Genomic DNA, 24,586 nt, shown 5'->3' with positions numbered 1-24,586 from the left:
CAGCACGAAGAATCTACTGATGAGACACTGTAATAAAGACTGACCTCTAGTGGTGACAAGCAAGAATGACAACATCAAAACCGTCTCCAGCTGCAATATGATTTAAATACATTGTATGACATAAGAAATTAATATACTTCGCACATTACAGTGATATTCTTCAGTAGAAATCTGAGTTATGTTGCCAACACTAACCATGGAGCTACAATAGCTACATTGTTTGGAAATATGCTGGGCTTAAAGAATCCATCCATCCATCCATCCATCCATCCATCCATCCATTCTCTTCCAGTTCAGGGTTGCTGGGGGGGGGGGGGGGGGGGGGGCAGCCTGTCGCAGGCCCAGCACACACACACACACACACACACACACACACACACACACACACACACACACACACACAAGGCTGAAAGTATAATGGAATTATTATTTTTTATCTTATTATAGGTTTAAAAAAATACAAATTACAATACAAATTGATGATGCTATGTCTTCTTTATTGAACACCTAAAATTATTAAACTACAGCACTTGAACAGTAGCGTGTTGGTGTGGCGGCACTGTGACCTCAGAGCAGAAAGCTCCTGGGTTCAAATCCAGGCTGGGATCTTTGTGTGGAGCTTGCATGGTCTTCCCGTGTCTGTGGAGCTTCTTTCGGTGTACTCTGGCTTCCTCCCACAGTCCGAAGACATGCACTGAATCAGGATAGTTGGTGATTCTAAACTGATTGCTGGTGTGAATGGTTGTCTGTGCTAGCCCTGTGACAGAAGGTGCACCTGCCTGTTACCCTATGGCAGCTGGAATAGGCTCTAGCTCCACCCAGAAGAAGATGGAAGAAAAACAGGTATAGACCAAGAACAAAAAAATCCTTATTTTTTTCCATCCCATAAAGTCAGTGTGTAAAGACTTTTTCAACTTCAGACAACTTCTAATTGCCACGTTTGCTGCAGGCTTTTTTTTAAAACAGTTTTCACATCTTGCACTGTGTTAAAAAAAACAACAACAAAAAAACAGACAATACATAAAGGATTGTGGGTTTTCTTGTTGTAAAGTTAACATGGAGTCATTTGACCTTTTCTCTAAAATGGCAGATTGGCTGATCTGCGTCTCCTTTCCAGGGTAGCAGAAACGTCTTTTTGTCAGTGTCGTGGGTTTCTTAAAGACATGCACAAACTGGTGCTGGTTGAGGCAACACTGACAGCGCTCTCACTTCCAGCTGGTCACCTATGGATGATTAATCCCAACCCCAATCCCAATCTGTTTTAGTGCACTTTGTGTCATTGTTTTTTTTACATGCAGGGTTACTTTTTTTTTTTGAACGGGCACATTCTTTTCTTAAAATAAGCAAGTCGCTTTGGTGCCTTTTGTTTGACAAAGTGTTCAATCTCTGATGTCTGGGACTTAAAAAAAAAAAAAGGACACTTTATGTTTATGACCTTGAAAACAGCAGAAACATTTTCTTTACACATTTATAGAAGAATGATACATAATACACTGACACAGGCATGTTAGTGTCCATGTTAGAGTTAGAGTCCATGTTAGAGGACACTGAGACTTTATTGGGTGCACAGAAGAAATCAGATCAAAGCAACACTAAACTCACAAAAAGTGGTGTTAAGGTGACCTTTGACCTAAGCATGTCCTAAGAGGAAGCACACATACTGGCTAGCTGTTTTAAAAACACTCCCCTATCAGGAGTGTTGTTGGTTTGGGTTTTATTGGTTTTTGGTTAACTGTTCTCCTTCAGACACCTTCACCACATTCCTGTATTAATAAACTCATCACATGGCTGATCTAGCCAATCCACATCTCCTTTGAGGGTAATTTAACTCATTTTTGGTGATTTTAAAACTCTGTTATCTGTGTAGTCTCATCATTTTGTCTGTGCTTTGAGCTGCTCCATGATGGCACCAGGGCCACACTTCTATCTAGGTCATTAGTTAACATTTCTGTCTTCTCTGCGTCACAGTACTCACTTTAATATGCATCATATAGACTCGATTCATTTTTTTCCAGACACCTTTACATTATTAACACATTATTAAGATGCAGCTTGTGTTAGTTTTATCATATTATCAAAATCCATGCACTCTTTTTTAACATAAGATTCATTGCTGAATCTTTTATGAGCATTCAGCAAAGTACTCAGCGTCCTGCTTATCTTTGCACTTATCCTGCAAGATGAGTTTGATCCTGCAAAAAACAGAGATTTGCATCAGTTTATGGATTCAAATGTTGTAATTTACAAAAAAAGTTTTGTGATGAATAAATATTAAATATTTGAATATTAAAGATTATTGGCAAAAGCAAAATGTGCAACTTGATATCACATTTTTAAAACTGATGAAGACATGACTCACTCTTTCTTTAGCTCCTCCCAGTGGTCTGCCCCAAAGCCATTTTCACTGTGGAAATATTCAAAATAGGTATGGAAGTGAATTTCAATCACGGCATTTTAAAAACACCTGTCTTATGCATTTAATTAGTATAGCTGCAAAAACAAAACATTCAAGTAAAATATCTCTTAAAGTATCACTTAAATACAGAACTTAAAGTGATCGCAGCACAAATACAACAACAAAATCCCTCAGTTTCCAGCATGGATCTCTCTTGACTTGTTGTACCCTATGATTTCACCAAGACAAATTATTGTAAGAAAGAAAGAAAAAAAGACCTACACAAGCTGGACGAAGAGCATCATCAGACAGTGGACATCATCTTGTATGTCATCATCAATCAAGTCTGGAAAGAGAAAAAACGCAAACGTTTTTTCTAGTTTTTCTAGTTACACTTCACAAGTCATATTAATGGTGTACAGGCTTGTAGCTAGCTAGGATTCCATCTGACACTCTAGTAGTCCAATTTCAGAAAATAGTAAATGGACTGGTTCTTATATAGTGCTTTACACAGCAGGTCTCATTCACACAAATGCTTTGTCTAAGTGTTTTCTATCAAACATTCACACACAGATGAACTCATCAGGAGCAACTCTGAGTTCAGCATCTTGGTGTGCAGACTGAAGCAGCCAGGGATTGAACCACCAACCACCAACCTTCTGTTTAGGAGAAGGTTGGGCTAAATAACATTAGGTGAACATTTGTTTCACTACAAACACCATGTAGATGTTTAGAATCGTACTGTAAGCACACCTGAAAACAGCAGTTGATTAGCATGAAATGAAAATCAAACTCACTGGTGCAGTTTATCTGACAAACATTCGGTGATGGGTTTGTGCCGTCACTGCAGGCCAGTTCATTGCAGAGCTGGAAAACACCATAGAGTGTCCAGACCTCCTGTTCAGCCAGACTGCTGGAAACGTCCCTCTTCTCCCGAATGTCATGGTCTCCCATCCCATAGGTCATCACACTGGTGTTAAATTTTGATGCAATTTCCGCAAAACAGACAACTGGAGAAGAGAAAGGAGAAGCAAGCTGACAAATGCTTTTCAAACTACTGGGCACATATATATTTCATTTCTTCTGGATATGGATGGTGGTTAGAGGTTTCCAATAATTCCATGACTTATAAATTCTCAGTGGGTGAGCAGGCGGCCATGTCTGTTGCATAGCTATGGTGCAGGTCCGACCCATTGTCTTCCCCAATCTCTTGCTCCCTAGTTTCCTGTCTGTCTTCACTGTTCCCTATCCAATAAAAGCAAAAAGGTCAAAAAAGAATTTGGAGGTAGTCCTCCTTCATTATTCCATTCACTTTGTGTAATGTACCAGTACCACTGGCAGCAAAAGAGTGCATGATGAGAAGGCAAGCTGGTGAAGGCAGTGTGATGCTTTGGGCAATGTTCTGCTGGGAAACCTTGGATCCTGCCATCCATGTAGAAGTTACTTTGACACATACCACCTATCTAAGCATTGTTGCAGACCATGTACACCCTTTCATGGAAATGGTATTCTCTGATGGTATTCTCTGATGGCGCATTACCCTCTAAGCAAAAAACGTCCTACCACAAAGCAAAAATGGATCAGGAATGGTTTGAGGAGCACAATGAAGAGTTTGAGGTGCTGACTTGGCCTCCAAAGTCCCCAGATCCCCCAAAGATCCCCAGTTCCCACATCTGTGGGCTGTGTTGGATAAACAAGGTCGATCCATGGAGGCTTCACCTCACAACTTTCAGGACTTAAAGGATCTGTTGCTAACATGGTGCAGATACCACAGCACACCTTCAGGGGTCTAGTGGAGTCAATTGATGGGTCAAGGCTGGATTGGCAGCAAAAGGGGGGCTAAAACAATATTAGGCAGGTGGTCATAATGTTATGCCTGATTGGTGTATGTAGTCTGTGAGTTGAATGTGTACAATGCAGCTTGCCTATTAGCCAGTGGTATTCTGTCAGGGCAAGCAAGTAAAAAGCAGTGTTTGTCTAGTAAAATTTCACCAGACAAACACAAATCTAAAGATCACTGAAAGTGTACCGAAGTGAAAGCAGTCTCTCTTCACCTCAAATAGTATTCTATCATAAAGCTTCTGGCTTGTTTGCATCTATCATTTAAATTATTACCATCTTGTGGGCACAGTTGGATATTGTCTCTACAAGCAGGTTTAACTCTGGTTGACTCTAATTCCATTCATTTGTTTGGGGCCAGAGTTTTGAGGGTCCTGTTAAAAGCCTGAACTTGTCAAGCTGAGAGCTCGGCAGCTTTTTTCTGGTTGTTTGCGCATTCTGGATAAACCACTGGTCTCTGATGGGAAACTAATGGGAGACAGGCATGCTAGACAAGCTGCTGCTGTCTCTGATTTCACTGCTCCGAGATCAGCTATCATCTGTGTTTTGTGTGGAAAAAGAGCTACATTAGCAAATAAATTACTTTCTGTGATTCATGAGGACATTAGCAAAGAAAGCCTTGATGATGGAGATGCCAGCTCTTAATCCATTCAATAAAACAGGCAAGGTGCCGGTGCCACGAGCACTTTCAGGTTAACATCTGTGCGAAATAACATGGTTGAATGAATGTAAGTTTAACAAGCTGTTTTGCTAATACACTACCTTCATTTTTCATTGACTTTTTAATTCCCCTGTAGGTATTTAGAGTTTACCATGTCACATAGTGCTCAAGCCTTTTAATTCAATGTTATTCGTATATAATTGTGTTGAGAAGTTTACATACATTCATCATCAGCATGAATATCATGGTAATTTTTTGGCTAAATGAACTTTTTCCAGGGGAGAACGATTGTACATCTTAAATGATTTGGGTGTGCAAGTGTGAATTTATTTGGAAGTTTCTGTAATCCACACTGGGCCAAATTCTGGCCACAACTGTATTTTAACATAGTTAAAACCAAGGTGTAGACCTGCTCTGAGCTCATTAACTGCTGGTTGGAGATGCATGGCCCTCCCTGGAGAGCTACTACAAATGTGATTTTTTTTTGTTTGTTTGTTATAGAATATGATCCAGTACTGTAGATTAAACAGAATACGAAGTGAAAAAAGCTCAACCTTAAACATCTGCAGTATTAATCCACATAACACTGATGGGATTTTTTTTTTTTCTGTAGCATAAGGACTTTTACTTTTGATCATTTCATTGTTTCTGCTTGCCTTTCTGTGAAGTCAGCACACATCACTGCTATTTTAGCCATGATTTCTCAGTGTCACGCTTCCTGCTCTGCAGATCTTCTCATATTCAGAAAGTCTCCATTGTACACCAGTGGGACATTTTGTACATCTCTTGCTGCCTCTTTCTTTATATAAATCTTCAAGCACCCTACCAGTAACATTCACTGGGCCTGTGGTTAGGTGAATATGGTCACACTCTGAATTTGCTTACAAGTCTAAATGTTTTGTTAGCTTTCAATCTTGCCCTGTGCGAGTCTTAAAACAAACATAAAAAAATATAATGTAGAACATTAAACAAATCTTCATTTGCAAGACATCTATTAAATAATAAACCATCTATTTAATTTCGAAACCATACAGATTTCAGTGCATCAGCAGTAAGTGTAGCAACCAGTACTTACTCTTGGCCACAAAGTTCCCTCCACCCAGTCCTGACTCCTTTGCCTTTTGTGGTAGGTTGCTGATTGCCTGAATCAGTTTGTCCCTCAGTTCACATTTTGACACAATTCGTCCACGAGCCCAGCTGCAGCCCAGCACTACCAGGAGAACCACTACTTGCACCCTCATCTCGTCTTCAGCTATTATCTCTGACGCTGAGACTCTACGTGACTGAACATATATCAGCTGCCGAGCCTCCGGGGAGACCATCTTTTGTTCCTTTCCCCGAATTGTGCACAATGCTCAACCCAAAAACACATGCTTTAGGCTACTGAGCTCTAAAGAGGGTGTGGGAGGAAACTGATATGCCTACCTGAAACTCTGTTTTCTCATTTATAGAACATGCCTTCATGTGGCTGAAAAGACCTGGCCATGAGACTGAAAAGCAGGTAAGGTCAGACTGAATTATCACATCATCAGGATTCATAGTGTCAGAGGATCAGGTGTTTGCGCAGACAGTGTTACAGCAGTGAATACAGAATGTATTAAATATAAGGCCATCTGATTCCTGAGCACAGATATCATTTTATATCAAACAAAAAGAAGAAAAATAACAAGTGTTTATCCTTTCAGACTCCTGAGTGCTGCGAGCAGCTATGGTGCAGATAAAATGATGGCGTGAGAGAGGGGGAAATTCCTGAAACAACACATTATACAGGTGCTCATCTGAATTTGACTTGGAACATTTTTTCAAAATGACAGGAGGCCTAGAGTCTAGTTCTCAAATTAAGTGGCTTACTACCTCCATTACATTACCAAAGCTTGTCACTGGGCCTGTGTGACAGACATAAACATTTTCTGTAAATCTGTTAGTTCAGGCAGGCCATGAAGTCAGCCATAAATCAGTTATTGGTAAAAATCTCAGGGCAGCACGGTGGCGTGGTGGTTAGCACTGCTGCCCTATGGTTAGAATACCATCTGGAAGGCCTGGGTTTGAGTCTATCTTGGCGCGGGCCTCTCTCTCTTTCTGTGTGGAGTTTGCATGTTCTCCCCGTGTCTGCGTGGGTTTCCTCCCACAGTCCAAAGACATGCACTTACTGGGGTTAGGTTAATTGGCAACAAGTGTGAGTGGTTGTCTGTCTCTGTGTGACAGGCTGGTGACCTGTACAGGGTGTGTCCTGACTCTTGTCCAATGTCAGCTGGGATAGGCTCCAGCCCCCCCGTGACCCCGAAGAGGATGGATGGTAAAATCTCCTTCTATTCAGACTGCTTTTTCAACCCACCTCCATCCCTGCTTCTCCTTCATGCTGTATCAGTGGATCACTGATGTGTGGGTCCCAGAGGAACAATGACATAAAACCAAATATGAATTACTACACATCTAAATCTTGTTTTGACTACACTGGTCACAAATCAGCTGTATTTTTCTTACAAATGGTTTGCCAGGCACTGAATGTCTGTTATTACTAATATCATTATTGCCTCAAATTATTTTAAAGTCATATCATTTTACATTTACAGCTCATATCACCCCAAAACAGTCAATGTGGTGCAATTTTAGCACCAGAATCATTTTAACTCTCTGCTGCACACATTTTGATGGTGGATGCTGAAAATGATTTAACATCATTTACTGATTCATTCTGGGCCATTTTATTGCCAAAGCAAATTTTTTTTATATTTCAGACACCCCCTAAGATATTTTTTTTGTGACAATGGTACAAAACAACAGAGAAACTGATTAATTCACAGAATATCAGACAACTATTAGAGAGAAACTAGAACATCTGAAAATCTTCTATAAAATTATGAAACAAAGAACTGAAAAACACTTGGAACATATTTACATGTATGACTTGATGTTATTGGCCAATGTGATGTGCTGTCCAAGTGGACGTCCTGATTTGGAATGGGAGCCGTGGGTGCCTGCTTCTTCCTCTTCTGCTTATACTTTTGAGATATCCCACCACTGGTTCACCCGAGCGATGGTGTGATGAGGCTCCCTGAACGTGTCGAATCTTTTTCCGGCCAGCTGCTTCTCCAAAAGCCCGATCACACGAAACTCCATTTAACAGCTTTTTTTAGGAATACTGAAATCCTCCGGACATTTGATGTACAGCATTCCTCCCATTATGTTACATGTGGCCTGGTGGATCTTAATTATGCAAGATGAAATAAATCGAAATAAATGACATGGGCCTCGACACAGGCTTCATCTGGACACACTGGCCTTGGGGCTTTAGCACCATCACTGGTTCGCCCTCTCTTCTTGCTTTTTTTGGGGGGGGATTTGCACAGACTTTGTGCAATTTGGGATTTGAACACATACAAGCACATGTGGCCTCAAATTCAAAATGAGTGAATATTTGCAAAAAAACAAATCCATTTGAACATTAAATATCTTGGTTTTGTAGTGTGTTCGATTGAAGATAGGTTGAAAAGGATTTGCAAATTTCGTATTCTGTTTTTATGTTTTACACAACATCCCAACTTCATTGGAACTGGGGTTGTATATTTAGCCCTGCTCTCAGTTGCTTGCTTAGTTTCTCCCTGAGTGTTCCTTCCCTCCAGCGTCAAGTCCCCTGTGTTTAGGTCATGCCTGTGTCTTCCCCATTTAGTTCTCATTTCCTGTTTTCGTTTCCTAGCCTCCTGTTCCCTGTGGTCTAGTTTTGCTTCCTCCCTGTCTCAGTGTAGCTCTCTCCAGCTGTCTCCTCTTGTCTCATTTACCCTGGTGTATATATCGTCTACATTTCCCCTAGTTCCTCATCATTGGTGCTTGTCTGCTGTGTGCTGACCTGTCTGTGTTAATCCTTGATCCAGTGAGTGTTGTAATTTGTTTTGCTGGTTCTGTCCCGCTCTATGTTGTGTTCCCAGCAAATAAAGCTGAGTCCTGCCTTGAGGTCCTCAAACCTGCCTGCCAGAGCATCATGACACAAAGTGCTTTATATTGTAAGGTTAAAAACCCAACAATCAAAACAACCCCCTAAGAGCAAGCACTTGGGGACAGTGGGAAGGAAAAAACTTCCTTTTAACAGGAAGAACCAGGCTCAGGGAGGGACAGTCATCTGCTGCGACCAGTTGGGGCTGAGGGAAGAGAAAAAAAGACATGCTGTGGAAGAGAGCCAGAGATTAATAATAACTAATGATTAAATGTACAGTGGGGTATAAACAGAGTGAAAAGTGGTGAATGAAGAAGAAACACTCAGTGCATCATGGGAACCTCCACAGCAGTCTAGGTGCAGCATGACTAAGGGAGGGTTCAGGGTCACCTGATCCAGCCATAACTATAAACTTCACCATAAAGGAAAGTTTCAAACCTAATCTTAAAAATAGAGAAGGTGTCTGTGTCATGGTCCTGGGCTTGTCTCCCATGTTTTGTGTTTTGGGGGTTTTGAAATTCTGTTATTGTTAAATTCTTTCAGTCGTGTTTCATAGTTTGCTTTTGATTCAGATTCTCAGTTCGTTGTTGGTTTTGCAGTTTGTATGTTCCTTTAGTGTTTCAGTTTGGAGTATTTAGTTGTGTTACAGTGTTCCTGCCTCCCTTGTGTTTCTGCATCTTTGTCTTTCTGCTTCTTCGTGTCCCGTGTCCTGTTCCTTGTGCCCTTTGTTTTCTGCCTGTTTGTCAGTGAAGATTATTATTCCCTTTTGTTTTCCCGTTCACTTCCAGTCTCATCTCCGTGTTTAGTCTTTGGTCCTCTGCGTTTAGTCCATCTCTTTTCCATATTGTCCATCTTCTCTCTTTGTATGAAGTTCATGTGCATTAGTCTTGGTATCTCGTGTTTGCTACTTCACACAAGCACTTCCTGTTTTATTTGGTGAAGTCTTTGGTCCGTGTGCTGTATGTTTAGTTTTGCTTCCTGTGTTGTTTCCCTCCCAGCTTTTTCCATTTGTCTCATTATATATTATATATAAGTGATGAGCAAATGAAGCACTGAACCACTTGAGTCTATTTTTTCAAAAATGGGTTAATTTTTCGAAGCTTCAGTCACAGCGCCCTCAATGATCTGCTTTACTTTTGGAGGAAATACCTTTAGTTCTGAAGCATCTTTGCATTCTTTGAGTCACACACATGATGACCGGATATCATGAGATGATGTTCTATTTACAAGCAAACACTGATAACTGTGTTGTGTTATTAAGGAGCGTGTGCTGGGAAAACATGGCGCACACTGGGTGCTCTTGTGGAACTATGGCAGGGGGTCATTCTGTGGGATGGGGAACACATTTTTATTGAAGTTCATTATTTTTTTCAAGTGTTTTTGGACTGAGACGTTTTTTCTTTCTCTCTTTTTGTTTTTTTTAGTTTAGTTTAGTTTTTTGGGTTTTGTTTTTTTGCTCGTAACGACCCTGGACCGTGAACCTGTCAGGTGATTCATTTCAGGAATGAAGCAGTTGCTGGTTCGGACACCATATGCCACGTGACTTCATTCGCCCCAAAGCGAGCTTCAAAGCAGTGGAATTGTAAGCTCAGGATTTGAAGCACGTATCAAAGCTTCAGTGTCGTACTGCCATCACTATTATATATCAACTCAGTTTCCCTCTGCTCCTTGTCAAGTTGTCTGCTTGTGGTTTTCTGTTCTTCTGTTCTGTGCCTGCCTGAAGAGTCTTGGTTTTTGGATTATGTTCTCCTGCTTCTCTGAATGTTTGTTAATGGTAAACTCAGCATTAAAGCAAGTTTAAGTTCACATCTGCCTGTCAAGTCCTGCATTTGGGTCCACATTTAGCCTGCCACACAGCCCACCTCGACAGTCTGTCTCCTGAATCCAAGCTGGGAGCTGGTTCCACAGAAGAGGGGCCTGAAAGCTGAAGGCTCTGCCTCCCATTCTACTCTTAAGTATTCTAGGAACCACAAGTAAGCCAGCAGTCTGAGAGCGAAGTGCTCTATTGGGGTGATATGGTACTATGAGGTCTTTAAGATAAGATGGGGCCTGATTATTCAAGACCTTGTATGTGAGGAGAAGAATTTTAAATTCTTTGAGTTAAGGCCTGTCTGTGGAGTCTTGCCTGACACTGCACATTTGTACCTCCAGTCATGCTAAGTGGGTGGGCAGTGGCACACAGTTTTCCCACTGATTGAACAAATACATTTATTGAGCTTCACTTTTGATTGGGTGGCAATGATGCCCTGTTTGGATCAGCTGGCCCCAGCCCTGCCCATAGCTGGAAACTTCTTAGCCAACAACCATAAAGTTTTGTCATATTTAGGGCACCAAAACCTTTGGATTCATTAAATATATTCTGAATTTGTTCCAATACAGACCGTAGAACAAAATGTAATTAATTCTCAGCTTATCCTCATCCGCATCATTTAAACCAACTGCAGTATGTTTCTCCTGGACCATTTTTAATCAGCCAAACTTCAAGGACAAGCAGAAAAAACATGGATGTGATAGGATGTCAGAATTTGGTCCAAAATTCTGCTGAAGAGCTTTTCTTTATAAATATTTGACATTATTACAATTTTGATTTCATACGCAAATCATTTTAATTCTTTTCCATTGTGAGCATTTGCTCGGTTTGTGTGTAGCCAAGAAAATACTTTTTTTTTTTTTTTTTTTTTAGTGTTCTGGTTGCCACATTTTCTGAATCTTGCTTTGTGGCTTCTGTTTCCTGTACTGGAGTTTATCTCAGGTGGTATTTATGAATAAACAGGAAGTAACAGGTAGATTTTATAAGACAGCAACGGCTTTGGAAAAGAAACACTATTCTGTAGGAATCAGATGCCTGTTTCGGTCACTTCACATTACTATAAAAATATACTCTCACACAAACATAATGCAAAGTAATATTTATTGAAAGATCCCCCCCCCCCCCCCCCACCAAGAAAGGAAAGAATGCTTCATAATGTTTAGTAGAAAATGATCCACGATCACAGCTCACTGGAGGCGGATCTGATGAAGAGACTGTTGTGATCCTGCAGGTGGAAGCTGTGATCTCAGCCATTTATTTACATCCTTTGAAGAAATTCACTGCACGACGGCACGAGGCAGAGGCTTCCTTCTCAATCACCCTGTTTGATTAGGGGAAAAAGCCGTTATTAGGCAACACCATTTGTTGTCTTTACTTATACTTACGTGTTTATCTTCTTTTTTAAAACAATAAATAAATATAAACTTTCTGGAGAGAAGGCAGGAAAGCTGGGAGAAAGATAAGCAATAACTGATATATTCAAAAGTCATTAGCCTTATGGCACATGGCTCGTCTGCTCTGCCCAGTGAACTAAACTGGGACCCGTATGTGTACGTGTGGGTCTTCTGAATGCTGCACTCAAATATGAGCTGGAGTCTTCATTGTGATTAAACTCCATACACAAAAAGGGAAGTTGATCCCCCTCAGAAAGTCTAACCAGCATGTCACACAGTGGTCTCTCCACCATCATCAAAGCACCAAATGAGGGGACTGTCATGGTCCTGGGCCAGTGGCCCAGTGTTTTGTGTCATGTATAGTTCTGTTTATTATGGTTCTTGTCTCCCCGAGTTTATGTGGTGTTCCTAGGTGTTTAATCTCTGTGTACTATGTTAGAGTTCTTCCTGTTTTATTTTGATAAGTCATCGGTTCTGTCATGCCTTATTTTGCTTCCTCTTGTCTCATCTGTGTAATATGATTCACCTGTGTTCCCACCCCTCTCGTTGTATATTTAAGCCCATTGTTTTCTTTGCTGGTTGTCGCATCATTGGGTGTTGTCCGCTGTTCTGCATGCTTGTTGTTCTGAGTCTGTTTTGCGTCTCTTCCCCCGTCTGGTGTGTTTCTGGGGAGAATTCATGGTGTTCCTTTGTAAGATTTTGTAAATAAACGTGTGTGAGTGTTCTACACCCGTCACGAGTCTGCATTTCGGGGTCCTCCTTCCTGCCTGCCTAATGGCCAGCCGTGACAGGGACGTGTTTGGAACGATGGTGTTCAATCCTTACGGCAAAGTTCCAGAGACTTAAAGTCTGAATGCCGGGAAGCACTGAAGCTGTACTGGTGACACATGATGGTGGTCCAACTTCTTACTGAAACACTTACTGGATTTTCTTTTCATTTATCAACTCAGTATATATACAAGTATATACAATTAGTTAATATAACACACGACATATAATACACTGCTCAAAAAATTAAAGGAACACTTCTTTTTACTTCACTTTCTATTTTGCTGAAACTACTGAGGACCATTTTGGTCCTCAGTAGTTTGTGTGGCCCCCACATGCTTGTATGCATGCCTAACAACATCTGGGCTCCTAATGAGACCTCTGCTCTAATGAGATGGTGTCTTGGGGATCTCCTCCCAGAGCTGGACCATCTGAAGTTCGACCTGTTGATCCTGGAAGGACCAAAAGATAATGTCCCAGAGGTGATCTATTTTGTTTAGGTCAGGCAAGCCTGGGGCCAGTCGATGGTATCAGTTCTTTCATCCTCCAAGAACTGCCTGCAAACTCTCACCACATGAAGCATTGTTATTTACCAGGAGGAATCCAGGACCCACTGCTCCAGCACAGGGTCTGACAGTGGGTCCAAGGATGTCATCCTGATACCTGATGGCAGTCAGGTAACCTGTAGAGGGCTCCCCAGACCACCAAACTGGTCATTCTCAACAATGTTACAGCAACATAAAGTTCTTGATGGCTTTTCCAAATCCTTTCATGTTACAGCAAACCTTCTGGCAATGTCACAGTTTTATGTGTGAAAGCATTCCTGTTTTGGGTTGTCTCACTGCTGCCCCTCGAGTCCACCTGTTTCTAATTTCATTAACACCTAAACAGCTGAGACTGGTTAATATTCACAGAAGTTTAATAGACTTGATGTTATAATTAAAAAGTGTCTTTTTTTCTTTTGAGCAGTGTATTTATTCAAAGTTGATTTATTTGATTGTGTGTATTTTGTTATACAGAAACTTACTTCCAGTACCCGGTCTTGATAACACAAGCAGTGTCATCAGTTATGTCATCATTAGTGAAGGCTTCAAGGGAAAAAAAATGAAATAAAATGTTTAATATGCAAAATATAATGCAAAACAAATGAGTCTCTGTGTGCTTCTGGTGCAGGTACTCACATGTGCAGGAGATTTTGCACTCATTTTTGGACGAGTAAAGCCCCGAATCACAGAACTGCCTGTCAGACAGCTGGAAGAGCCCATAAAGGCTGTAGAACGAAGGCTTCTCCCCGCTGCTTACTTTACCCTTATGTTCTGTGCTGTTACCATGCTCCGTCTCCTTATGATCCGGCTTGGCAGGCCAGGAAGTAGCAGCAGAATCATTGGTCAGTTTAGTGCTTGTTGAATTGGTGCTTGTCGGTTTGGCGGTGTGGGCTTCAGGGGTCAATTTGTTGAGTCTTGTTGGGGAGGGGCCTGTGATCCCTGGTGGCTTGGATGTGGCAGGGATCGGCTTACCAAACACCGTCACCAAGGAGGTGTTCAGACGAGATCTCCTTTCCACTTCACAGATAACTGCAACAAACCAGTCACACATGCAGAGAGAGAGCAAACAAAGAGGAAAAAGGTGACAGGCAGTAAGACTCACTGTCTTCCTTTAATCTCCAAAATGTGCTTTTAGTTTTATTTTAGTGGCGTTTTCAGTCACTGGGGCCTCAAAAATAACACTTTGTGTTTCAGAGTTACAAACAAATGAATAGACAAACTGGTCTCAGCTCTCCAACACGCGTTCATGGACAGAAGCAAAATGCACACTGAAAGAAACTGAAAGAGACGCTTTATTGTGTGTTTACATGGAGCTCTTTGTAGCTGTTTCTTCACTTTTGAAGCAGAGTGAATATTTTCCTCTAATAGAGAAGAAGCATAAAGCAGAAACCAGCTTAAATACCTCAGAGTCATACTTCTGTACAGCTCAGGTACAGGTTTCTGATTTTCATCAGCACATTTGTGTTTGTGTTGGAAGTCAGTTAAACACCAAAACCACGTGTAAGTTCACCTGTTGCCAAGGTTTTGTCGTCCACTTTCCCCAGCATCTTCTTGAGATCATCTCTGACCTCACATCTGGAGACAATCCGGCCCTCAGCAGAGCTGGGCAGCAGAACTGCCACAGCCACCATGATCAGCAACCCAGACTTCATATCAGCGCCTTCTGTGGGGGAAAGAAACACTGCTGTGAACAGAACCCTCATTTTATTTCTTTATTCTTTTATCTGTACTTCAAGTTTCTTCACTAACGACCTGCGTTATTGCTAAACATTGATATGGTTGTTTGCCAGTTTAGCTCAGTGGTTGATCAGGTGATCGTTTGCCATGAAGGCAGAAATGCAGCAGGTTGGGTTTGAGTCTATTCTAAGCCCCCCCCCCCCCCCCTTTATTGTTTGCTTTTAATAATATGGAAATATTACTTTATAAACAAGTGAAATATCTGACAGATTTTGCATTCATGCACAATCCAAGCTCCATTTTTTTATGAGTCGAGCTTTGTTTCTTTTCTTGATGATGCTAAAGGATATGTACAAACAAGTTATGAAAGTGTGTTTGGTTTCCCTGGTTTGTTAAATATAATAAGCCATAAAAATAAGACTGATTTGCATATATCAGGTTAAAACGGTTTAATAAAGAGGGCTCTGCCTTTGAAGCGTTTGTCATGAACAGTTTGCTGTGAAATTATTTTTTTCTAAGCCTACAATGAAGTCATTGTTTAATTAAAAACAATAGTGAAAGAACAAAATGTACATTTTTTTTGCATAACATAAGAAAGAAACATAATTAAAATAAGAGAATCTTCCTTACCACGTTGGTCCACCTGATTGTTGTCTCAGTGAAATGTCCCTGTGTGTATGTTTGCAGATGGAGCCTGTGGCTTTATATATGATGCCTGTGACCACTGGACCAGCCTGTTTCACTGCTCTTTGTTCTCTGGATACGTTCCCCCGGCACAGAAAAACAATACAAAAAGGCTGTTGTGACCATCATGATGCACATGGTATTAAATACTCATCAACCAGCACCTGAACATGATATCCAAAACTTTAATGAACCTAAATATCAAATGACCACACCCAGGAGGATCATTCAGGGGTGGACAGGGACGAGTGTCATGAACTGGCTGCGTGGCCGTCAGATTGTGGACCCAAAAATACATCGGTCGCCCCGATGTTTCAGTCTCGACTTGGGGACAGCAAGAAGTAGGTGGTCAGCCGACCTGAGGGACCTTTGCGGGGTGTATGTGTGTAAGAGGTCTGTTAGGTATGTGGGAGCCAGGCCACTCAAAACTTTAAAAGCAAACAATAAAATTTTTAAATTAATTCTAAAATAGACAGGCAGCCAGTGTAGAGAAGCAAAAACAGGGGTGATGTGTTCACATTTACGTGTCCCTGTCAATAGACGAGCAGCAGCATTTTGGACCATTTGTGAGCGAGACAGAGAAGCCTGGTCAGTAGGACATAAAGTGCATTACAATAATCAAGATGGGTGGTCACAAATGCATGCAAAACCCTCTCTAAATCTCGAAAAGACATAAGCGACTTAATTTTGGAAAGCTGTCTCAGCTGAAAAAAAGCTGTTTCTCACCACTGCGTTTATCTGTTTGTCCATTTTAAAAGCTGTATCGATTTTTACCCCAAGGTTGGTCACAACTGTTTTGACACAGGATGTAAGCAGACCCAGGTCAGATGGAGGAACACCTGGGCCACTTGGCCCAATTATAATGACCTCTGTTTTCTTATCATTACAATCCAAGAAGTTCAGAGCCAGCCACGCTCTGATATCTTTAAGACATTCTAGCAAAGGTCTAAAAGAGTTAGGGTCTTTACGCTTGAGTGGTAAGTAGATCTGACAATCATCTGCATAAAAATGAAATGACACATTATGTTTTCTGATAATGGAGCCAAGGGGAAGTAAATAAATGCTAAAAAGAAGGGGCCTAAGGATGGAACCTTGGGGAACGCCACATGACAGAGCAGCAGATGTTGAACAAAATTTACCGACAGCGACTGAGAAACTTCTGTCAGTCAGATAAGACTTGAACCACTCCAGGGCAGTATCCCTAATGCCAACGTAATGTTTTAGGCAAAAAATTAAAATGTCATGAGCTACTGTGTCAAAAGCCGCTGTAAGATCTAGAAGCACAAGTATGACCGAGTCTCCTGAGTCAGCAGTTATTAAATTATCATTAAAAACTCTCAAGAGTGCAAATTCTGTGCTATGAAATGCTTTAAATCATGACTGAAATGTTTCAAAAATAGTGTGAGAATTTAAGAAAGATTGCAACTGTGAGGCCACTACTTTTTCCAAGATTTTTGACACAACAGGAAGCTTTGAAATCGGTCTAAAATTGGATAACAAAGAAGCATCCAGGCCAGGTCGTTTCAGTAAAGGCTGTACCACTGCCTGTTTAAAGGATACCGGTACTTCATCCAAGGTCAGACTGCTGTTTATAAGCCTTTGAATAAAAGGTCCAATAGTGTCCAAACATCTTTAAAAAACTGAGGGGGGAGAATATCATTAGGAGAGCCTGATTTAATTTGTGTAACAATTTTCCCCAGATATGATAGAGACACAGGTTCAAAATGGCTAAAAACTGCAGGTGGAGTGGTGACAATGGAAGGGTCATAGGAAGGGGGTGAAATACGTGCTTTGATAGTCAAAATCTTGTCAATGAAAAAGTTTAAAAAGCTTCACACTTTTCATCAGAAGCTTCCAAGCAACTAGATTGTGGAGGGTTAAGAACAGAGTTTAAAATGCTAAATAAGACACGGGGCTTGTGACTGTTGTTATTGATTACACTTGCAAAATATGCCAATTTCTAGTTCCTAACAGTTTTCTGATATTTACACCAGCTATGCTTTAAAATATCATAAGACACGTGAAGCTTGTCTTTTTTCCATTTTCGTTCTGCTTTTCTGCACTCTCTTCGAGCAGCACGAGTGACGTCATTAAGCCAGGGCTCAGACTTGACTTTTGGCCGCCTGACCTTCAGGGGAGCAACAGTATCCAAAATGTTTTGACAAATAGAAAAAAAATTCAGCAGTCAGCTCCTCCGTGCTGGTGCAAGTGTAACGCTCTGAATCAACCTCAAATATCTTATTAAAAGCAACAGAAAATTGAGCAGCAGTTGAGGGTTTGAACACACGAGATGCTGTAGGAGGTGCATAGCAATAGGACAAGGAAACGAGGTTTCAAATAAAACAGACATATGATTGGAAAAGAAAGCATCATAAATTTTAACATTAAAAACAGATAAACCATGACACAAAACCAGATCGAGAGTATGTCCATGTTCCTGTGTGGGACCTGTGACAGACTGTAAAAGGTTAAAAGCATCTAGAAGGTTTAAAAAGTCCCTTGCTAGTGGTTTAGTAGGACAACACACATGAATGTTTAAATCGCCAAGAATTAAAATCCTGTCATATTTTGGCGCTATTTCAGCCAGGAACTCAGAAAAGTCATTAATAAAGTTCTTGGGATATTTGGGTGGACGATAAATAACAGCGCACAGGACAGGATGACTTTTCCCAATCTCAAACATGTTCAGTTCAAAGCTGGAATAGCAGACAGAGGACAGCTGACGGCAGTGGAAAGTATTTTTATAAATAGTGGCCACTCCTTCACTGCGACCAGTTGTCCTTGGTGAGTTAAAATATGAACAGTCTGGTGGTAAAGATCTGAAAATGGACTTAACTCACCAACACTTAGCCAGGTTTCAGTCAGACAGAGGAAATCCAGCTTATGACAGATGAAGAAATCGTTCAATATGAACGTCTTATTTGCTACCAATCTAGCGTTAACCAGGGCAATCCTAATAGGGTCCCCCGGGCCAGGGTCCAAGGAACCTGTTTCAGTATCCAGAGGCTCCATGGGTTCACTCCACTGCTGCAATTCATCTGTGGCAAGTCGAATATTTAAGAGAGATTCGCGATCATAAGTCACTAAAGAGTCAATATGGTTCACTAAAAGTGACAATAGCAAAAAAACCACAGAAAATAAAAACAGAACTGAGAGCCTTGGATGGCGAGCCACACACATCTTAGTATATATATATATATATATATATATATATATATATATATATATATATATATATATATATATATATATATATATTATGGAATGCCATTTAGGAAATTATTATATATATATAAAAATAAGAGTCTGAATATATTGAATGAAACTTGAATATATTGAATGATTCATTCAATATATTCAGACTTTCATTCGATATATTCAGACTTTCATTCAATATATTCAGACATCATTCAATATATTCAAGTTTCATTCAATATATTCAAGAATCAAGAATCAAGAATCAAGAATGCCTTTATTAGTCCCACAAATGGGGAAATTGCAGTTAACAGAACATCCATCCAAAACAAAAACATAACACAGACAGGGGGGGACAGATGTCTGAGGTCATGCAACCGTTTCACAACGGCGCTACCTTTAGCAGAGAGACAGAAAGAGATACATTGGGATAGTTAGGTTCAAAAAAATCATCTCATACTGTGTTCATAAAGAACACCTTACGAGGTTCCAAAAAACACCTCAGCAAAAAGCATATTGCACATATAAAGCCGGGATAGCAGTATGGTGGGTAGGGTCAGGGTCAGGAGGGGACGCAGACGGAGACGAGAGGGTGGGGGCATTGTGGAGCCCAGATGCCAGCTCCCAGGCAAACAGTTTGCTGATAGTGATGGAAGTTCATCAGCAGCCTTGGTACACCAGATCCAGCTTCACAAGTCACAGAGAGGGCTGAGGGGGATAGCGGCCTTCACACATAGCTCTGGAGAGATATGATTGCCAGCCAAGGCCGGCTAGGGAGCCGAATTCTGATAATGCAGGTGTTGTTTTGGAACAGGCTGCTTGTTTTTTCAACAGCCTTCAGTCTCACTGGGAAACCATTCAATAAATCCAATAATCCAAATTCATTAGTTACCGTCCTCACTGAGCAGAACCGTACCTTATCTCCAGATCGAACCCCTCTCACCTGCTACTCCCCAAGTCTACGGCTCAGGTTCATCAGGCTTTGAGTCTGAGTCTGTACCATTCTGGTCAGCCCATCCACCTGGGTCGGCAGCCTCTGCAGATGTCGAACTGCCGTCCAGGTTTTCTTGATTTCACGGTAAATCAGGTATCCTCCAAGCCCAAACAGAAAAGATACCGCTACCAGATAGCCAAATATGTAAGCGTCTTCCACGTCTTCCACCTCTAGGGCCGAGAAGCACACAGGTCTCCACGAGCTCCAAGAGTCGATGACGTATCCAACCGGGTCTGTTCCACTCGGACACGCAGGCTCCCCTTTCCCAGATCTCATAGTGGAAAAAATTCGATCCATGGTCTTGAAGGCCCAGTTTGCCAAATCCATATTGCTCTCAATCTTATTCTTATTCGAACAGTGTGCAAGAGACGCTCTCACAGCAAGCAGCAAGCAGGAAAGATAGGGAGGGCAGGGAGAGAGATAGAATGCGACCGTCCCCGTCAGAGGCTGGAGCAAGAAGAGCCTTTCATTTTATATATTCAGACTTTCATTCAATATATTCAGACTCTTATTTTTATATATATATAATAATTTCCTAAATGGCATTCCATAATATATATAAAACTATATATATATATAAAACTATATATATATATATATATATATAATTATATATAGTTATATATAGTTATATAGTTATATATTGTATAAGTTGTAAGTTTGGACATCCATCCATCCATCTTCCGCTTATCTGGGGCCCAGTGGGGGTCATCCCAGTTGACATAAGGCAGGGTGCACCCCATACAGGTTGCTAGCCTGCTGCAGGGCTGACACAGAGATAGACAGCCAACCATTCACACCTGTAGGCAATTTAGAGCAACCAATTAACCACATGTCTTCACATGCACAGCAAGAGGCCTGGGTGAAGGTGGAATCAAACCCGGATTATCAAAAAGCTATTCTAGCTGTGAGGCAGCAGTGCTAACCACCACACCACCATGCTGCCCACACCAAGGCTATTTTTTACGATGTTGAGCTGTGTCTGTTTAAATTTATAGATGACCAAACATCACTGGTACATTAACATTTTACAAATAACATTTGTCCATTGAACAATAAAAAACTGTACAAGTAGAGAACCAGAGGGTGACCAAAAAACAAACAAAAACACCAAATATCTACTCTTTCAAACTCCACACAGCAAGAGGCCGGGGCCTCAAACCCTGACCTTTTAGGTATCATTCCAGCTGTAAGGCAGCACTGCTAACCACCACGCCACCATGCTGCTGCTCATTAACTCTGTCCATTAAAACCGGTATCAAGTAGATTTTTAGCGGGTGCAAAACTTGATGATATTAAGTTGTTTGAACTCAAACACATAATTACAATAAGATAGACCATCAAAAAGTACAGTCTACTCAGCATTAACAAGTAATGTTGCAAAATTACAGCTATTTAAGTAATATAAACTCAGTTTATTTCAGTAGGAGCTGTTGATTGGACTTAAAAACACGATTACAATAAAAAAGGATATAAACAGTTCAGCTTACTCAGAATTAACAACCAATGTTCACATTCTAGGCAATTTTAAGTAATATGAACTCAGTATTTTTAAGTTGAATCAAAATCTGGGTTTACAGTGAAGGAGACTGGTTCCAGAGCCCAAGCCATGCATTGAGGTGAGCCAGACTATATCTAGCTGGGATCTTTCAAGCTCACTTACTAGCACAAGCTCCTTCCCCCACATTCCATGTCCCGATAGCTGGTCCCAATAGCACAGGGATCAGCCTGCATTTTGAAAGTGTTTAAACAAATTTGTGCCCAGAAGTTTTGATTTGGATTGACAGAGAAATCACCATCCCATTTTGCAATTGGGAGAGAAACTGAAACATCAATATTTAACAGTAATTTATACATTTTTTTTAATAACAATTTAGGGTTACAGAGGTTTAGAAATTCTGCTACCCATGTAGGCATTTCTAAAATCACAACTTTAATACTGATCAAATACAGGAAATATAGAAAGTTCAAAACACATGCACAGCAGGAAGAAAACTCACAAAACAAAGACACAAAACACAGAACGAAGTCAAAGCAAAGAGGAACAATAAGACAAAGAGCAAGAGGAGAACTGAGGCTATAAATACACACAGATTATGAGAATGGGGAACAGGTGGGTAAGCAAACAGGTGCAACAAAGGCCCAAAAGGCAAAGGACTACCAAGATAAAACAGGAAGTAGCACAGCACAGAGACAAAGGATAAACAAGACAGAAACACAAAGAAGGCAGGAATCCACAAGAACTTAAGGAATTAAAATATAAACTAAAACCACGAACAGAACTAGATATGAAACCAAAATCTGAAAATATAAAGAAACCAACCAGGAAATGCTGTTATAAGAAAAATACAAAACTCTAAACCTTTGGTCCCAGCAAAGCAGATCCCTGGAAACCAAAATCAGTTCATCCTCGACTCCAAGTGACTGTTGATGCCAAATTTGAAGAAATTTGTAATTATCATAAATGTAGAAGAATAAATCAAGTATATTATTCTTGTTCAGGGTCAAAGTTCACACATATATATGTTCTGACAGCCTGTCACCTGTATTTTTGCTCTGTTATGATTTTAAAACATTGAATGACATCATGGGTTTACAGGTAGTCTGAAACAAACACAATAACAATGATCTTTAGTTTCAGAAGACCCCGTTTGAATTACTCTATTACCAAAGAACAGCCTTGTCATGGTGACATGAAAAGAGGGGCTTTGTAGAATAACTCACTGCAAACTTGCATAAATAAAAACTTTCCACTGTGCTTGTTGTGGAGTTAAATCAGTGAGTAAACATTTCTAATCAGGATTGCATGAAATATAAAAACAACCTGACAACTCATCATAAAAGAAACAGAAATAATTCACAGCACCTGAGTCCATTTTACTGCAGTCAGATTTTAAATTTTAAATATTTGGCACAAGGCTACAGAGAGTGATTTACGCTTGAAGGCACTTTGTTTGTTAAGGTTACTTTTATTTCCACTTTTCCCCACATTGTTCCTAAACTCAGCATTCCAGCTGATCTCCATTTAATGTTCCCAGAAATTGTGAAGTGTTGATTTGGACTCATTCTTCCAAAATTTCTGGCAAGAATAATCATGTCACATCTGTTAGCCTAACCCAGCTTCACCTCATCCACCTTCACTGCCTGAGCCACACCTGCAATGCAAAGCTAACGCAGACAACTTAAGACAGAAAATACAGTCAAACATGCCTCAGTTAGCAAAGTCCCACCGAAGAGGATAAACAGATATTTTTATGAAGTGGTAAATAATTTCATATGCAACTTTTCAAACTGCTCAACAATATAAGAGGGCAAATAAATAGTGCACCCACCCCCCACCTTAATACCTGTCCTGCCCGGCAGTTTAAGCAAGCAAAAGTCTGCCTGCTGTGCTGAGCCAGACATTTTTGATCTGCCAAGAGGATGTTTAAAAAAGCTCCTCTTGCTTTTATTTTGTCTTTATAAACTTTTTGTTTGTTTATTTTATTTACTGATATTGGTACGATGCAGTTTACCAGTACCGGAGCTGACAGGCAGAAAAGAGGTGACAGAAGGACGGGGGGGGGGGGGGGGGGGGGCAGAGCACATATAGAGCACATATAATTGGTTGCCAATTGGTGCATCTGTTTAAAGCACAAAAAACTAGGAGAACTACAGTAACAGCACCTGCAAGGCAAAAATGGAAACAAGCACACAATCTTGCTTTGTTTGTTTGTTTGTGTGTGAGTGTGTGTCTGTCATGAAACATATTTTGAACCAGAGGCAGCCAACCCCACCGGAGGCCGGTCACCCCAGCGCAAGCCGTTAACAAGCGCCCAAGAAGTGCCCAGCACCCGGCGATTTAAATCACTCTTTTAAATCTGAACAACCAAACAACAGAAACTTTCCTTCACTTGATCTGCAGCCTGCACTGCTGCGGGGGTCATATCTTGTAAGATGGGCATGATGATTTTTGTTAGGCTGAACCTGCAGCAGCCTTTCTCCTGCTGTTTATGAGACATTCACACCAGATCTGGTGTGAATCTTTTTCGTCCCCACTGACACTGCAAAGCGACAGTGGGAATTAAAAAAAAAAAAAAATGTCATGAGATCACCTGTAAGTAACTGGTGGGGTTTTTCAATTTAATTCAATTAATTAATTAATCTATTTATTTACATTTAACTTTAATTCACATCTATTTACTCCTGGCTGCGCAGTAGCGAGTTAGAGTGAGGCTGAAGTCACGATGGTGCGAATGACATTTTCTGTTTAAAGAAAGAAAAGAGCAAGAGAAGAGACGGTGTTACAGCTGAAAATTTATGCCTTTTTCATTTTTCTCCTTGAAACCTATTTATTGGGGCCTTTCTGTGTGGAGTTTGCAGGTTCTCCCCGTGTTTGTGTGGCTTTTCTACTCCTGCTTCCTCCCACAGTCCAAACACATCAGGTATCTCAACTGAAGAGGATGGATGGATGGATGGATGGATGGATGACAGTCTCTTTCTTTCTCTCGTTCATCTCTGTGACAGCAATCATTCTATTAAGCCAATATTCATTTAATTACAAGCTACATATTGGTGTTTAAGTGGATGGATAGCCATTGGCCTTCACAATTCACGGCAAAAATAATTATACATGTGCGTAGTATCAAAACATTCAAACAGTAAGTGCAAGGCCCTGCCCAAATGACTGGTTCATTAAAAAATGGGACTCCTG

At 40.7% G+C, this 24,586-nt stretch overlaps 2 protein-coding genes across 2 annotated transcripts; both read right to left on the bottom strand.

Annotated features, from left to right (window-relative positions):
• Positions 1 to 490: 490 nt before the first annotated feature.
• LOC115788087 (lysozyme C-like) lies at positions 491 to 6,152 on the bottom strand. The gene is made up of 5 exons (XM_030740987.1): positions 5,971 to 6,152; positions 3,193 to 3,405; positions 2,678 to 2,741; positions 2,360 to 2,404; positions 491 to 2,192 (listed from the first exon to the last, which is right to left on the bottom strand). Exons 1-5 carry the CDS (start codon positions 6,134 to 6,136, stop codon positions 2,123 to 2,125), a joined length of 558 nt encoding a protein of 185 aa, XP_030596847.1. The 5' UTR covers positions 6,137 to 6,152; the 3' UTR covers positions 491 to 2,122.
• Positions 6,153 to 11,769: 5,617 nt separating this feature from the next.
• Positions 11,770 to 15,789, bottom strand: LOC115789031 (uncharacterized). Its single transcript, XM_030742193.1, has 5 exons — positions 15,651 to 15,789; positions 14,854 to 15,006; positions 13,980 to 14,372; positions 13,826 to 13,886; positions 11,770 to 11,957 (listed from the first exon to the last, which is right to left on the bottom strand). Exons 2-5 carry the CDS (start codon positions 14,993 to 14,995, stop codon positions 11,891 to 11,893), a joined length of 663 nt encoding a protein of 220 aa, XP_030598053.1. The 5' UTR covers positions 14,996 to 15,006; positions 15,651 to 15,789; the 3' UTR covers positions 11,770 to 11,890.
• Positions 15,790 to 24,586: the final 8,797 nt, after the last annotated feature.

Source organism: Archocentrus centrarchus, chromosome 1, assembly GCF_007364275.1.
Source record: "Archocentrus centrarchus isolate MPI-CPG fArcCen1 chromosome 1, fArcCen1, whole genome shotgun sequence".
Taxonomy (NCBI): Eukaryota; Metazoa; Chordata; class Actinopteri; order Cichliformes; family Cichlidae; genus Archocentrus; species Archocentrus centrarchus.
Note: the sequence above shows the minus strand (reverse complement) of the source record. Positions and strands in the feature narration are given on the sequence as shown.